This window comes from Cucurbita maxima, unplaced genomic scaffold (genome assembly GCF_002738345.1).
Source record: "Cucurbita maxima cultivar Rimu unplaced genomic scaffold, Cmax_1.0 Cma_Scf00018, whole genome shotgun sequence".
In the NCBI taxonomy this organism is placed as follows: domain Eukaryota; kingdom Viridiplantae; phylum Streptophyta; class Magnoliopsida; order Cucurbitales; family Cucurbitaceae; genus Cucurbita; species Cucurbita maxima.
In genome coordinates, this window is record NW_019272034.1 from 354,781 (window position 1) to 368,358 (window position 13,578).

The 13,578-nt window shown below is 36.2% G+C and overlaps 4 protein-coding genes across 9 annotated transcripts in view; 2 read left to right on the plus strand and 2 right to left on the minus strand.

The window, feature by feature from the left end:
- The window catches only part of LOC111492975 (NADP-specific glutamate dehydrogenase-like), an 8,790-nt gene extending 6,051 nt beyond the window's left edge, over positions 1-2,739 (minus strand). For 4 of the 6 annotated variants that reach the window (XR_002719947.1, XM_023142529.1, XM_023142526.1 and 1 more), the window contains exons 1-4: positions 2,347-2,656; positions 1,204-1,806; positions 787-916; positions 397-598 (exon numbers count right to left, since the gene is read on the minus strand). Coding sequence is in view for 5 of the 6 variants with exons in the window: in XM_023142529.1 (XP_022998297.1) it covers positions 397-598; positions 787-916; positions 1,204-1,765 (894 nt within the window). In the remaining variant the exon portion in view is untranslated. The other 2 variants (XM_023142527.1, XM_023142528.1) reach the window with 2 other exon arrangements.
- A 398-nt stretch (positions 2,740-3,137) lies between these two features.
- On the plus strand, positions 3,138-4,078 carry LOC111492980 (ESCRT-related protein CHMP1B-like). The gene has a single exon (XM_023142537.1). It carries the CDS (start codon positions 3,274-3,276, stop codon positions 3,883-3,885), a length of 612 nt encoding a protein of 203 aa, XP_022998305.1. The 5' UTR covers positions 3,138-3,273; the 3' UTR covers positions 3,886-4,078.
- Positions 4,079-6,313: 2,235 nt separating this feature from the next.
- On the plus strand, positions 6,314-9,470 carry LOC111492976 (IAA-amino acid hydrolase ILR1-like 4). The gene is made up of 5 exons (XM_023142532.1): positions 6,314-6,861; positions 7,079-7,204; positions 7,847-8,161; positions 8,375-8,503; positions 8,761-9,470. Exons 1-5 carry the CDS (start codon positions 6,502-6,504, stop codon positions 9,166-9,168), a joined length of 1,338 nt encoding a protein of 445 aa, XP_022998300.1. The 5' UTR covers positions 6,314-6,501; the 3' UTR covers positions 9,169-9,470.
- A 518-nt stretch (positions 9,471-9,988) lies between these two features.
- Positions 9,989-12,538, minus strand: LOC111492978. The gene is made up of 2 exons (XM_023142535.1): positions 11,398-12,538; positions 9,989-10,679 (listed from the first exon to the last, which is right to left on the minus strand). The coding sequence occupies exons 1-2, from the start codon at positions 11,947-11,949 to the stop codon at positions 10,041-10,043; spliced, it is 1,191 nt and encodes a 396-aa protein (XP_022998303.1). The 5' UTR covers positions 11,950-12,538; the 3' UTR covers positions 9,989-10,040.
- Between the last annotated feature and the right edge of the window lie 1,040 nt (positions 12,539-13,578).

The window sequence follows — 13,578 nt, forward strand, 5'->3', positions numbered from 1 at the left end:
CACACACACACACACACACACACCAAATTAATGGACCATGAATCCATATAAAATTAAGAAGAAATCAAAATAGGAATCAACTAGGGTATGTTTAAACTGTTCTCTCATGTCTCTTAGAAAGCAACCAGCCCATGTTCTAAATTTCAACATGAAGAAACCTTATTGACTACTTTGCAATGTATAATCACAAATCACTATTCCCTAAAACTTGGCCATTTGCGCTTCAAAACATCAAATCATCTTTCACATCAAAGAAATATGCAGTAACCCCAAGTGAATAAAATCAGCCGTTATCCACTTATAATAAAATTTGACCTGATCCATACTGATGCTGGCATTTAACAACACAATACTCATACTAAAATAGAAGGAGAATACCAGCATTCAGTTCCTTACCTGTTCAAAACCAAGAAACTTGGTGATGCTTAAGTTCATTAATGGATGAAAACGAAGACCACCCCTACAAGGGCCCAAAGCCTGGTTAAATTGAACTCGAAAGCCTCGATTGACATGTGTCTCACCTCTGTCATCGACCCATGGAACTCGGAAAAGAACCATGCGTTCAGGTTCTAATAAGCGCTCCATAATGTTGACATAGCTGATTTTTAAGACATATAATTCCCACTCTTTAACTATAAATAACAGAGCATTACAAAATTTTATACTCAAGGTAAACGTTTTTTTGGAAGAGAAACAAATTTCATTGACAAATGTTCATCAATAAAGGAGTAAGAACTTCCAACACCTAAAGGTGGGTTACAAAAAAAATCTTCAAGGTAAACTTACTGAGCATTTTTTGCAATAACCCGTTCTAAGGCATGTACTGCTTCTTGTACTGCTTGTATGAACTCAACTTCATGAGGATCCCTTTTTAGTGCAGCTTCAATGATCGATCCAGCAGTTTTTGACATGAGAGCTTTGTTTGAAGATAATAGCCATAAAAGGACAAGTGTAAGAAAATATTATGAAAAAGGCTTCTATTTATTTAATGCAAGCACGTACGAGAATGGTAAAATGCACACGCAAGCACCAATCTTTAAAATGTTAATTTCATCATCTTGAGTACAAGGGATCAACTAGAAGTCTCGAGAATATTGTCTTTTCTGTCAATAGAACATGGCCCTCCAAAATTGAAAACCTAATTTCACCCAAAGATTGGGGAGAAATAACATAAAGAACACAAAAAATGTGGAGAACCCCTACCTTTTACATAAATAGGTTTATCAACAATAATCTTGTCCTTGGAGGCCATCTGAAGCCGAAGAGCCTCTTTATGAAGTAGACTGTTGTTGTGTTCTTCAAGTGCACTCATCTGCATGTTTCGGCTGCCTTCATTTCCATAAGGATTTCTCCTGTGCTTCCTGCCATACTCCTTGCAAACAGAGCAAAAGATCCTGGCAGTTCCATCCTTCACATCAACATAAGCCCATTTATATGTATCAGCCCATTCCTCCCTCCATCTTTTCACAACCTTCTTTTTCCTTTTGGCTGGTTGTGTCTTTGACATATCTTGATCATCATTGGAAAGTTGAGAAATCAATACCACATGCTTACTCTCATCATGATCTTCTGCAGACGGTTCTCGTGCTGGTCCACCTATTATAGGAGTACTAGCAAATGAGGGATCGTCATCTCCAGGTCCAATTTCCAAATCAATCTCTTCTCCAAGCTCTCGAACTACCAAGTGATGCCTCTGTGCCTGCTGAATCAAGTTCATATCATCCATTGAGGTATTCATGCCTAATCCACCAACCGGTAGCAACATCCAGCATGTCAATTTCACCTATTCCTCAAAGTATTTTGTTTCTGTTGGAATAGAAGGAAACCATGTCACTCTAACTTCCAAAATGAACTTTTAGTTTCTAGACACTAATCCACGGGGCTGTAGAAAATATCTTAGTATTTACGCTTCCAGATGATATAGAAGTACAAGTGGTCATAGTTAATTGATTTTTACAATTCTCTACAAAAACTAGGGCATGATTCCAACCTCTCTTTTCCAAACTTTGACTGCCTTTAATCAAAGCGAAAATGTTACAAAATTGAGGAACAGTGGAGGGCCATGTTGTAGTTTCTGTATTATCCCAAACATTTGAACCGCCCCAACCCCACCCCACCCCCAAAAAAAACACTATCCCCAGTCAATTGCATCCAGAATACAGTAAAAGAGAACGAAATCCTGAATTACCAACAATTCAGAATGACTTAAATTAGAATCAACAACCAAACAGCTAAAAAAAAACTCCCAATTGGAAGCTGTTTCCCGATCTTTCAAGTATTCAAGATGTCAAAGATTCAAGAAATCAACAGTACAGTTCGGCCATAATTTCACTATTCAAAACTTACAGTATCGTAGTGGCCACCCGAGCAGAAATTCCCTAGCCCAAGCTTCCTATTCCTTGCTCCAGCTACAAAAGCTCCGGTAGACGAAACCAAGGAGTGAGATCGAGCACCTGTGAGTAGGTTCTCTGATCAGCCACTCCGACGAAACTTCCGGCAGTGGATAAGAAAGAGAAGCTTATTCCGGTAGCAAAAGGAAGCGAATTCTCGCCGGAAGAAACTGCAATGGAAGAATCATGAATGATTTGTGAGCAGAATTCGAGGAAAAAAAAATCCAGTTGATCTCTTTGACGCGTGTTAGAAGAAGAGCTGTGGGCAATACCATCTTCACCTTCCCCAGTTTTTACTTTCTTTATTCGTCTCTGACATTTTCCTTTTTTCCTTTTTTCCTTTTTTTTTTTTTTTTTCTTTTTAGTTTCTATTTTTGAAACAACAAAACCTATTTTATTATCTCTCTTAACCCTCACTTGTTTTTCCACTGTTCCTTTCTTTTAAAATTAGAATGGAACGCTGTCATTAAATTTCAACTTTTTCAGGAAAACGAAATAAAATTGTTTATAGAAATTAAAAAAAAATAAAAAAAATAACAAAATCAACGTCAAATGTAATTCCACCATTTTTTATTCTTACAATTATGTTTAGGAGTGTGTAATTGATACAATTATTTTAGAAATTTTTATTTGAGAATTATATTTTTTTTTAATAAAAAAAAAAATAGGAATTAGAAAATCTTAAAGCGGAGATTAGTGGACCCCACACGTGGGACGGCAAATCATTGGTTAATTTTGGACGGAGAAGGAACGCGGTGAAGCCAATTCCCATTGTCACACGGCGCGTATTCGTTCTCGTCGTTGCATTCTAAAAACCCTAGAATATAGAATTGAAATTCTCTGTATCTTTTTTTTTCTGAGGAAATTCGTTTCTTTTGTGATCATGGGTAACACGGAGAAATTGTTGAACCAGATAATGGAATTGAAGTTCACGGCAAAATCCCTGCAGCGCCAAGCGAGAAAGTGTGAGAAGGAGGAGAAATCCGAGAAGCTCAAGATCAAGAAGGCTATGGAGAAGGGAAACATGGACGGGGCACGAATTTACGCCGAGAACGCGATCCGGAAGCGTACGGAGCAGATGAATTATCTCCGGCTCGCTTCGCGGCTCGATGCGGTCGTGGCTCGTCTCGATACGCAGGCGAAGATGTCCACTATAAACAAGGCTATGGGCTCGATCGTCAAATCCTTGGAAAGTACTTTGGCGACTGGTAATCTGCAGAAGATGTCGGAGACCATGGATCAATTTGAGAAGCAGTTTGTGAACATGGAGGTCCAAGCTGAGTTTATGGAGAATGCGATGGCAGGTTCGACTTCTCTGTCGACTCCAGAGGGAGAGGTTAATAGTTTGATGCAACAAGTGGCCGACGACTATGGATTGGAGGTTTCTGTGGGTCTTCCCCAGCCGGCAGGTCACGCTGTGCCAACCAGGGAGACCGAGAAAATCGACGAGGACGACTTGACAAGGCGGCTTGCTGAGCTTAAGGCCAGAGGGTAAACAATTTATATTAGAATGAGATCCTATATCATATCGCTGTAAAATCTACGTATTTCATTGCTGACTTGTATTAGTACCTACAAGAACTTATAATATGTATAAATTTGAAGCATTTGATATGCGACATGCTTGCTACATACTGCACTGCATATTACAATTGATGCCTTTTTTAAAATAAACTTTGCCATTATGTTTATTTGATCATTTGGGTTGATATCTCCTACTTTTTTGCGATGTGTTCTGGAAAAATTTTATAGTTTTCAAGAAACTACTTTGGGACCTTACGTCCCAAGTTGAAAACATTTTGTTTCAAGCTGTTCTAAGGCTGGTTGGCATACAAAACCTATGCTCAACCTCGTTGGATTCTATCGGGGACACCTAAAATAAGAGGGGAGGTTCAAATCTCCCACCTGACCCACCTTCTTGTTCCAAAAGAAGAAACTTAGGTAGGAATTCTGGAATTTTGGAGAGAGGTGTTTTTCTTTTTTTAATAAAAAGATTGAAACATGATTTTTCTGGAGTTCATTGGGATTGGACGAGGTTTTGGATGCCTCTAATTGATTTTTGGTTAGGTCCTCTGGGGACATCGAAGAATGGTTATGGTTACATATTCCCAATTTCTTGCAAGTACCCTTAGAACTCAGTGGTTATGGTTGATTTGTGTGTTGTCATCTTAGAACTCAAGGACATAAGGACATAGTTGTATGCTTAACCTATAGAACCGATCCTATGCAGGTAAGGCTGTTGATTTGTCTGTTTTCTATATTTAGATTGTTTAAAGGAATGAGCCTTATAAGGCTAAATTTAGATGGCATGTATTTGGTTAAAGGATTTGAGGTCTAAACCTTAGAAATCTGTTTCAACTCTTGGAGATTACTGTAAAATAAGCATACTTATGCAGCAAATGTAGACTTGATTCTCAACTTGTGGCACTATATAAGACATGTTGAATGCGTGAGTTTGACTCTCCTTGAGCGAAAAATTAGACTAAATACACTGGAATTTGGAGGACATATACCATGAAGGAAAGGAAAAGGTTATCTTATTATCTAGTTGCTAATATCAGGATTACTAGATAGGGTGTGTGCAGCAGGGTGATCTCATATTTGAGAATATTAGCTACCAGTTACAATTTTGTAAGCCTGTCTAGGTAGAATCTAAAGTTTAGTTGATAAGATACAGATTATTATCTCATAGATCAATGGTTCAATCTCCCACTTTGCAATTGTTGAACTAAAAGAATAGATACTAAGTTGTAAGTTTTCAGTTTCTTGATTATAAGGTTCAATTACTTTAGACTACATAATAACTTCTTTTTTTTCGTTAGAAGCCTAAAGTGGAAGTACAAATTAGCAATTATTTGTTGGTTTGTTTCCTCACTTTTTTTTTTCCCCCCACTACGTGCCATCCACTTTAGGGTTTCTTGTTTTGGTTTGAACTTTCAAGTTCTTCATTGAAAATTTACTGTTTTAAATACTTTGAATTACTCAGAAATTTATTGTTTTAGGTTAGGACAATCTTAATGGAGAAATAACTTCTTTCATAAATGTCGTGTCCCTTAAAAATTGGTACGATATAGGTATATTTTCCCTCTATTTCTACTAGTGTAATATAGGTATATTTTCCCTTTATTTCTACTAGTGTATCTTCCTTTATCTATCACCTATTTATCTTAAAAATGAAAACATATTTAATTTTAAAATTCTTATACTTGAATCACTTTACTTGAATGTCACATAATTAACATAGGAGTGTGTTTTCTGTTTGAACTTTTTTATAACAAAAACTTATATTTGAAATGAAGTTTCATTTTACTTTGAAAATTTATTATGCAATCTTATTTACTAATTTTACATCACCAACACCCTATCTTTTTTTTTTTTTATAATTAACTTCAAATTTATTAGATACAAAATTGAGAGTTATTAATCCCTTTATTTAAATAACTTTAAATGTATCCCATACAAAATTGAGAGTTATAATCCTTTTAAATAACTTTAAATTTATTTAATATAAAATTGAGAGTTATTAATCACTTTAAAGCTACTGAAACTAAGTTCATATATTTATTTATTTTTTGGTTTCAAAATAAAAAAGAATTAAATGTTCAATATTTGGCATATAATTTTAATATACTTTTAAATGCCTTGCAAAAAAGGGGGGAAAAAGAAAGAAAGAAAGAAAGAAGTGGAAACATAAAAGTAATTTAACATTTTTCTAAAAAAATGAAAATAATCATAAAAATAATAAAATTGCATAGACTAAAAGAAGACTACTGAAAAGGAACACCGGCCAAAAGATCTTTTAATTTTGCATCGAAAGATTTTATTTTAAAAAAATGAAAAAGAACACGTTGAGAATGGAAATGAGCACGTGGACGAAGAAGTGCGGCCGCCAATATACTATAAATCTTTTCTTTTTAATTTGTTGGACGCCGCATTTGCATCAAGCTGCGCTGTTAACCTTCTCTTCATCGCCTCTTTTCTGTCTCCTCTGTGGCTCTTCTTAATCCAAGTCCCACCAAGCAACACCCACTTCTCAATTCCTTCTAGTTTCCCTTTTTCAACTGTTAAATCACTCTTCAATTTCTAATTTCCGCAGGAAACCCAATCATTCATGGCTTCCCTCAGGTGGGTTTCTTGGATTTTGATCGCCCATTTGTTTGTTTCAACTTTTGTGCACTCAGATTCTTCGTCGAACTCAGAGAATCTTGCAGAAATTCCTATTAAGTTCCTCCAATTTGCTAAGGAGCCAGAGCTGTTTGATTGGATGGTGGGAATCCGGAGGAAAATTCACGAGAACCCAGAACTTGGTTATGAGGAATTCGAGACCAGTAAGCTGATTCGAGCAGAATTAGATAAATTGGGCATATCTTATAAATACCCAGTTGCCGGTACTGGAGTCATCGGCTTTGTTGGTTCTGGTCAGCCCCCCTTTGTGGCCGTTCGAGCAGATATGGATGCTCTTGCTATGCAGGTTTGAATCGATTGGTTGACCTCCTCTTTCAATTACTCATAGTTGGTAGTTTAGTTGAGTGTAGGGTGAAGATTTCCCACCAGTTGTTTGATCATATGTCTGAACACCAACGATCCTACTCTTTTTCTGTTTGTTATAATTTGATCCCTTGACGATGAGTTCAACAGTAATTTTCCAGAATCTGTTTGAATTTTTGATGGAGTAATTCTTTTTACAGGAACTGGTGGAGTGGGAGCATAAGAGTAAGGTTTCTGGGAAGATGCACGCTTGTGGTCATGATGCTCATGTTGCGATGGTCTTAGGTGCTGCAAAGATCCTTCAAAAGCACAGTGAGGAGTTGAAGGTAAGCAAGCATCTCGTGGATCATTTTTCCAAATCTTAAATTTCTTGGGAAAGATCTGGTATGCACTTTTATGCTTAGTTTGGGATCCAGATTTAAGGTATTTATCTGCGATTGTTTTGGTGGGATGATAATCTGGTTCCACGGACTTATTCTTATGACACAACCAGGATATCTATGGAGATCATGAATTATAAAATTGAATCTTCCATGGTTACCTTCCTAGGCGTCACAAAGATCTTCATAGAAAATATGAGTGAACATAAGCGCTTCAAAATGTTTTCATATTAGAAGATGAACCTTGAAGTTTATTTAATATACTGAATCACGCTGAGCTGACTAATTGATTTTATTTGATTGAATTGAGTGCACTTCTTCTTTCTTTCTCGAAGTAAGCTTATCGAAATTTGTGTTTAAGAGGCATTACCTTACTCAAAGGTATAAAACTGATCTAGCATCTAGGCATTTGAATTGGTGGTAGTTTGAAGTTGGAGGGTCAGTCAAATGACATCTGGAAGAAAAATATGATGCTAGAAAAAGATTCACTTGTGGGGTGGATGTTCCCTAATCTCTTACATCTTCACAATACTCTAGTCCATAGATAATGTTCTTGGTGGTTTGCTTTGATTTTCATTCACTTAACAGGGAACAGTTGTCCTGGTTTTCCAACCAGCTGAAGAAGGAGGTGGAGGTGCCAAGAAAATTATAGAAGCTGGAGTGTTGGACAATATCCAGGCTATCTTCGGGTTGCATATTGCTCATAATATACCTCTGGGTGAAGTGGCTGCACGACCAGGACCCATGTTAGCTGGAAGCGGCTTCTTTGAAGCAGTAATCAGTGGAAAAGGAGGCCATGCCGCCATTCCTCAGCATTCTATAGACCCACTTTTGGCTGCTTCGAACGTGATTGTGAGCTTACAACATCTTGTTTCAAGGGAAGCTGATCCACTAGATTCACAGGTAAGCAATTTAGAATGGTTAAATGTACGTTTTGGAGTGATTTTAACCCTTTCAAAATCATTCCTAAGCACGACTTTCTCATATATTGTGTTAAGCTGTGTTACCCTTGTGCTCGATCTTCTGCTTATAAATATATTTGCAAGGTTGCATTGACTATCAAAAATAGCTTGCTTATTTGCAAATAAGAATCCACATTCACTCGGAAATGTGCAGGTAGTAACAGTTGCTAAGTTCCAAGGAGGTGGCGCATTCAATGTAATTCCAGATTCTGTTACCATAGGTGGCACTTTTCGAGCTTTCTTGAAGGATAGCCTGGTCCAACTTAAGCAACGTATTAAAGAGGTATACAAATTTGAGTTGTGGATTGAACACTTCTCGTTGAGTACTTAAGCATGTTCATTTAAATATCGGGCATTTGACACTCGGTTTCTAAGATCAGAATGATATTTCGGATTATTCTTAATGTACTATTAGCACCTCTGGTCGATAACCTCTTGGTCGAAGATAGATGCATTACCCAATTGAACTATGTTTCAGTTGATAGAAGAAAATTGATGTGGTAATTTATAAATGATGTTCTCGTTTTCTCCTTTTAATAGGTTATCACTGGACAAGCTTCCGTGCATAGGTGCAATGCGACAGTCGACTTTTTCGAGAATGAGAAACCTATTTTCCCTCCAACTGTGAATGATAAAGAGTTGCATGAACACTTCCAAAATGTTGCAGGAGATATGCTTGGCATTGATAAGGTCAAGGATATGCAACCACTTATGGGATCTGAAGATTTTTCGTTTTACCAAGACTTGATTCCGGGGTACTTCTTCTTCCTTGGAATGGAGAACGAGACATCGGGTCGGCTCGATTCTGTGCACTCCCCTTACTTTCGTATCAATGAAGACGCACTCCCTTACGGTGCAGCTCTTCATGCATCACTGGCTACAAGATATCTTCTTGAGCTCCAGCCACGAGTTAGTTGGTCGGAAGAAAAACGACACGACGAATTGTAAGTTGTCTATCGATCCCCTAGATTGTATGTTCCAATCGAGTTAAAGGGTATAAAACATTGTCGAAACCTCATTGAGCTGCTACTGATGTCGAGATCCCTCCGCACAGCACCTGTATTCTGTTTTTCCTTTGTCATGTAAGCTTCATCTGTAATTGTACCTTCCCGAAATCAATCAGCATAAATGTTCCAAGAAAGTGAAGCATCTGCACGCTTCCTATTCTTTGTGATATATTTCTCTTACATTTATGAAATAACCTATTATGTAAATGAGATGCTGTGAAGATTCCAAGATTTCCTTTTGACCCCAACATTACATGTCTTTTGACTCCCACAAACCATGTAAAGATATATCGGTTCGGTTTTGAATGTTAGATAGATGTTGCTTGATAATAATAATAAACACTCGTGAATTTTGTCTTATCATTTTATTCGATAGAATCTCGATGGAAAATATGTTTTTAAATTTTTTTCATATAGCAAAGTCCAAATTAATTTTTATTCCCCTCTTTTTATTTTATTTTTTAAAAAGTAAAAGATGAGAATAATAATAATAATAATAATAGCTTCACACTTGCACATTTTATTATATGGCATACTGTTGGTGTTGGAAGAACCTGATACCAAAATCAAATTCATGCCTTAAATTTTTATTCCTTACATTCAAAGGATTTAAAAAGTCAACCACACTCAAAGGAGACCTCTTCTCTCAGTTCTTTGTCCGAAAAAAATTCAAAAGGATGTATATATATAATATAATATAGATTAGAAGAAAAAAAAACAAGAAGAAGAAGACTGTTGACTGGAGACTAAGATTTATGAGGTCTCATAAGAACACACCTCCAAAAGGGAAGCATTTCTGAAGCCTAGATTATGTCAAAACCCCATAACCTTTTCAGCTACTTCTAACAAACGATCCAAGGCACTTGGAGCAAATTTTCTAGCAAAAAGAAAGCACAGAGAAGAAGGCTGATCGTTGTAAAGACAAGTCTTGCCTTCAAAAATTTTCTTAAAGAACTCTTCTGTGATATCATACTTCCCAAATGTAGCAGGATGAGCTCCACCCCTGGACCAGTCCACAAACGTAAGGCTTCTGTTTGCCAGAAGATTTGACGACTCCATGCTCAACATTGTTTGGAAGTAGTGCTCGTCGACATAACATGCTGGTCTGCAAAACTCTTTAAACAGAGGGTAATATTTCGTATCTTTAACTATCTGAACTGCAAGTTCGCGATTGACTTCGAACCATTGGTAGCCTTTGCGCCAGTCAGTTAGGTTAATCTCAGGTGCCATGTTTCTGTTGTAGCGTCCTCTTCCATAGGGTCCTTGCTCGTCGAATGAATCCACAAAGCTGTAGCGGGATCTTGCAATGTAGCGGTAGACCGTGGTAAAGCTGTGGAGAGGGATGCAAGACTCGGACAGGAGAATGAACCATTCATTGGAGATATCGAGCAATGCATTAGCTACCAGTCTCCTCTCTGCATCACACATATTCATTTCGCCCCACTCTGCAACCTACCCGGGGAGAAACCACACAATGTGAATATTCTAATTCTCAATTAAACAAGAGAACAAAGTAGAAGATGAAAAGTTTAATCTGAGGCAAGCAAAAACGGTCAAACGGTTGTTATGGTAAGTTGAAAAGAAAATTCTTTTCAATTCAATAATTTCTGATAGCGGATGTATTGGCAAAGAGTCAGAAACAAATTTTGAATACATAACTTGAAATATTTCCTTGGACTCGAACAATTCAAACCGAGACAAAGCTACAAAAAACAATATGATTATCCTACAAGCTCGAAAAAGGTCTCTTATTTCTCAAGAAAATTCTACTGTTTCTTCCTAACCAAACGGTCCAGTGAAAGACTAAATCACAAGAACTTCTTCAGCTTTGAAAGAATGGTCTACAGAAGACAAAAGGCTCTTGGTGGTGTTAGGTAAAACAATGGACCAATTAAAGCAAGCATGCAAGCGATCAAAACTCAGGGCCGAAGGACAAGTGATAAAGATGTCAACAAAAACTACAATATCATTATTTATAGGCAATTATTCAATTAGCTTCATCACAAAACTCCGTCCAATTCCAACAAATGATTAAAGAATAAGCACATAAATCTTCAGTTCTCAAACATTTCTTGCTTTTTGATGAAACAAATCGAACAATGCCTAATAGAGAACACTAAAATAGTTTTCTTTTATCCAAGAAAACAGGAAAGGAAGCAATTGCCAGTACCTGACTTGGGATCTGTCTTCCATAAAACACAGATGAAGACGGGAAGTCAGCAATGTACGATGGGGTGGTATGAACATAAATGGAATATAGCCCCTCGTGACCCTTGAAGAACCGTTGCCAAAGAGGGGCCATAGGCAAAGGCCCTTTCGTCAAGAACATAAAGGCAATTTTGCGAACTCTCTTGAAGGGATACTCTTTAACTTGAGGAACAAAAGAAGCCCGCCATAGCAGCTCCTGATCACTCATGCTATGAAGAAGATTTGAAGGCGCCCTAATCCAACTATCAATGCCACTTGGCTCTTCCAAACGAGGCTGAATGATATTGACTGATGATACTACAGGAGCAGCACTTTGAACTCTAAAATATCTAATAGTATTCATACTAATAATTGAAACCCCAAGACCAAATACTATGAACATCAAGAAGAACTGCAATAACCTCATTGTAGGATATCTGATATGATTAACTCTAACTACAGCACCAAATTCCTTACCGTCCTCCATAACTACTAATCCTGAATCCCTACTAACCTTAAATCCAACAAAAATCATTCAACATCACACTATTATACCCACCAAACCTTCAAGCTACGCATCTTATACAGAAACAAAACCAGTCACATCAACAATTTCTCACAAAAAAATAAAATTTTCCAAATTAAACCAAAAAAATTCACCACTTCGCAAAACCAAACGGATCATCTCGAAATAGAAAACTCTGATTAGCAAGATAAAGTCGTCCCATCAGATCATCAATAGTGATGGCACAAAGACAAAATCGAAATGCAGAGGACACTACTGCCTTATTGAACCAGTGTACAATGCCAATAGCTGCTGACTTTGAGGATCGAATTGATCGCGGATTGTAATTACGGAAATGTTGAGTTGTGCGAACAAAATTTACGAACAAGGAGTTTCGAAATCTGATTCCTCTGGTTAAAATTTAGGGGTCCAAGCGGAAGCGGAAGAAGAAGAAGAAGAAATAGAACGGAGAGTTGAAGAAGGGAAGGTGGAAATATGGTGAGAAGCCCTAGGAGACCAGGCAGTCAATATTAGATCTCCGGTGGAATCTGTTCTGGACCGCCTGACTGCGGGTCGTGGACTTTTGTTTCAAATTTAATATAATTCGGGGGCATGTAACCAATTACTTTAATATTATTGCTTCTAACCATACATAATTTAATATAATTAGGGATAAATAAAACTTGCCATATCCGCCTTCCCAATTTCTGTTTTTTAGTCTTCAAATGAATTCTTTTAAAATTTTATCATTAGTCATTTATCGTCACGCTATCTTTTTCATTAGTCATTAGTGACCGTCGCACCCACTACCACAATTCTTGTTGCACACTACTGCACATTGTACCTATCAACTACTTAGACGACCTCTTTGATAACCACCACCACCGTTGACAACCACCTCCCATTATTAGTTTAATATTTGTTATCTATGTTAATTTAACACATGTAAAAGCATTTTAAATGTAAAAAAATCATTATAATTTTTTCCATTTTTTATTATAATTTTAACACGACATTTTAAATAAAATTTCTTAAAATATCGTTATAAATTTGTACTAAAACATATCTATAGGTATAATATTTACACTTAAATTTTACAAACATAACTAAATCAATCACTTTTTAATTATTAATCATTCTATTTTGTTGATCTCAAAATGATGATAATAATAAATAGTAAATGATTAATAATTATATAACTATTAAAACATGGATGCTAACTTCCACACGTCCCACTCTTATTCAATTTAAGAAATATATATATATATATATATATATATTGAGTAAAATAAATAATACGATAATTGTTGAAATATAGATTCTAACCGCCACAAATCCCAATTGGAACCATTTTAATTGCATAAATGTGTAAAGAATATATTTAGGATTAATATAGAAAGAAGATAACGTGACGCCTATTAATAATTCTATACAACTTTTGTCCTATACTTATAATATCTCTTTTTAATTATTTCTTCCAATTTTGGTCATAATGATAAAATTAAATATTATAAAATTTGAAATCAACTATCTTTTTTTAGTTTTTAGCATAAAACAATTTATATTTTTACACATGTAAACTAAAATGAATAGAGAGGTAAGTACACGCATTTAGCTAAAAAAAAAAAAAAAAAAAAAAAAAAAAAAAAAAAAAAAAAA

Coding starts and splice junctions, on each gene's coding strand:
- LOC111492980 (XM_023142537.1), top strand. CDS start 3,274: ATGGGTAACACGGAGAAATTGTTGAACCAGATAATGGAATTGAAGTTC.
- LOC111492976 (XM_023142532.1), top strand. CDS start 6,502: ATGGCTTCCCTCAGGTGGGTTTCTTGGATTTTGATCGCCCATTTGTTT. Junction 7,205..7,846: donor AGCACAGTGAGGAGTTGAAG/GTAAGCAAGCAT, acceptor TTCACTTAACAG/GGAACAGTTGTCCTGGTTTT. Junction 8,162..8,374: donor CTGATCCACTAGATTCACAG/GTAAGCAATTTA, acceptor GGAAATGTGCAG/GTAGTAACAGTTGCTAAGTT.
- LOC111492978 (XM_023142535.1), bottom strand. CDS start 11,949: ATGATTTTTGTTGGATTTAAGGTTAGTAGGGATTCAGGATTAGTAGTT. Junction 10,680..11,397: donor GAAGACAGATCCCAAGTCAG/GTACTGGCAATT, acceptor CTCCCCGGGTAG/GTTGCAGAGTGGGGCGAAAT.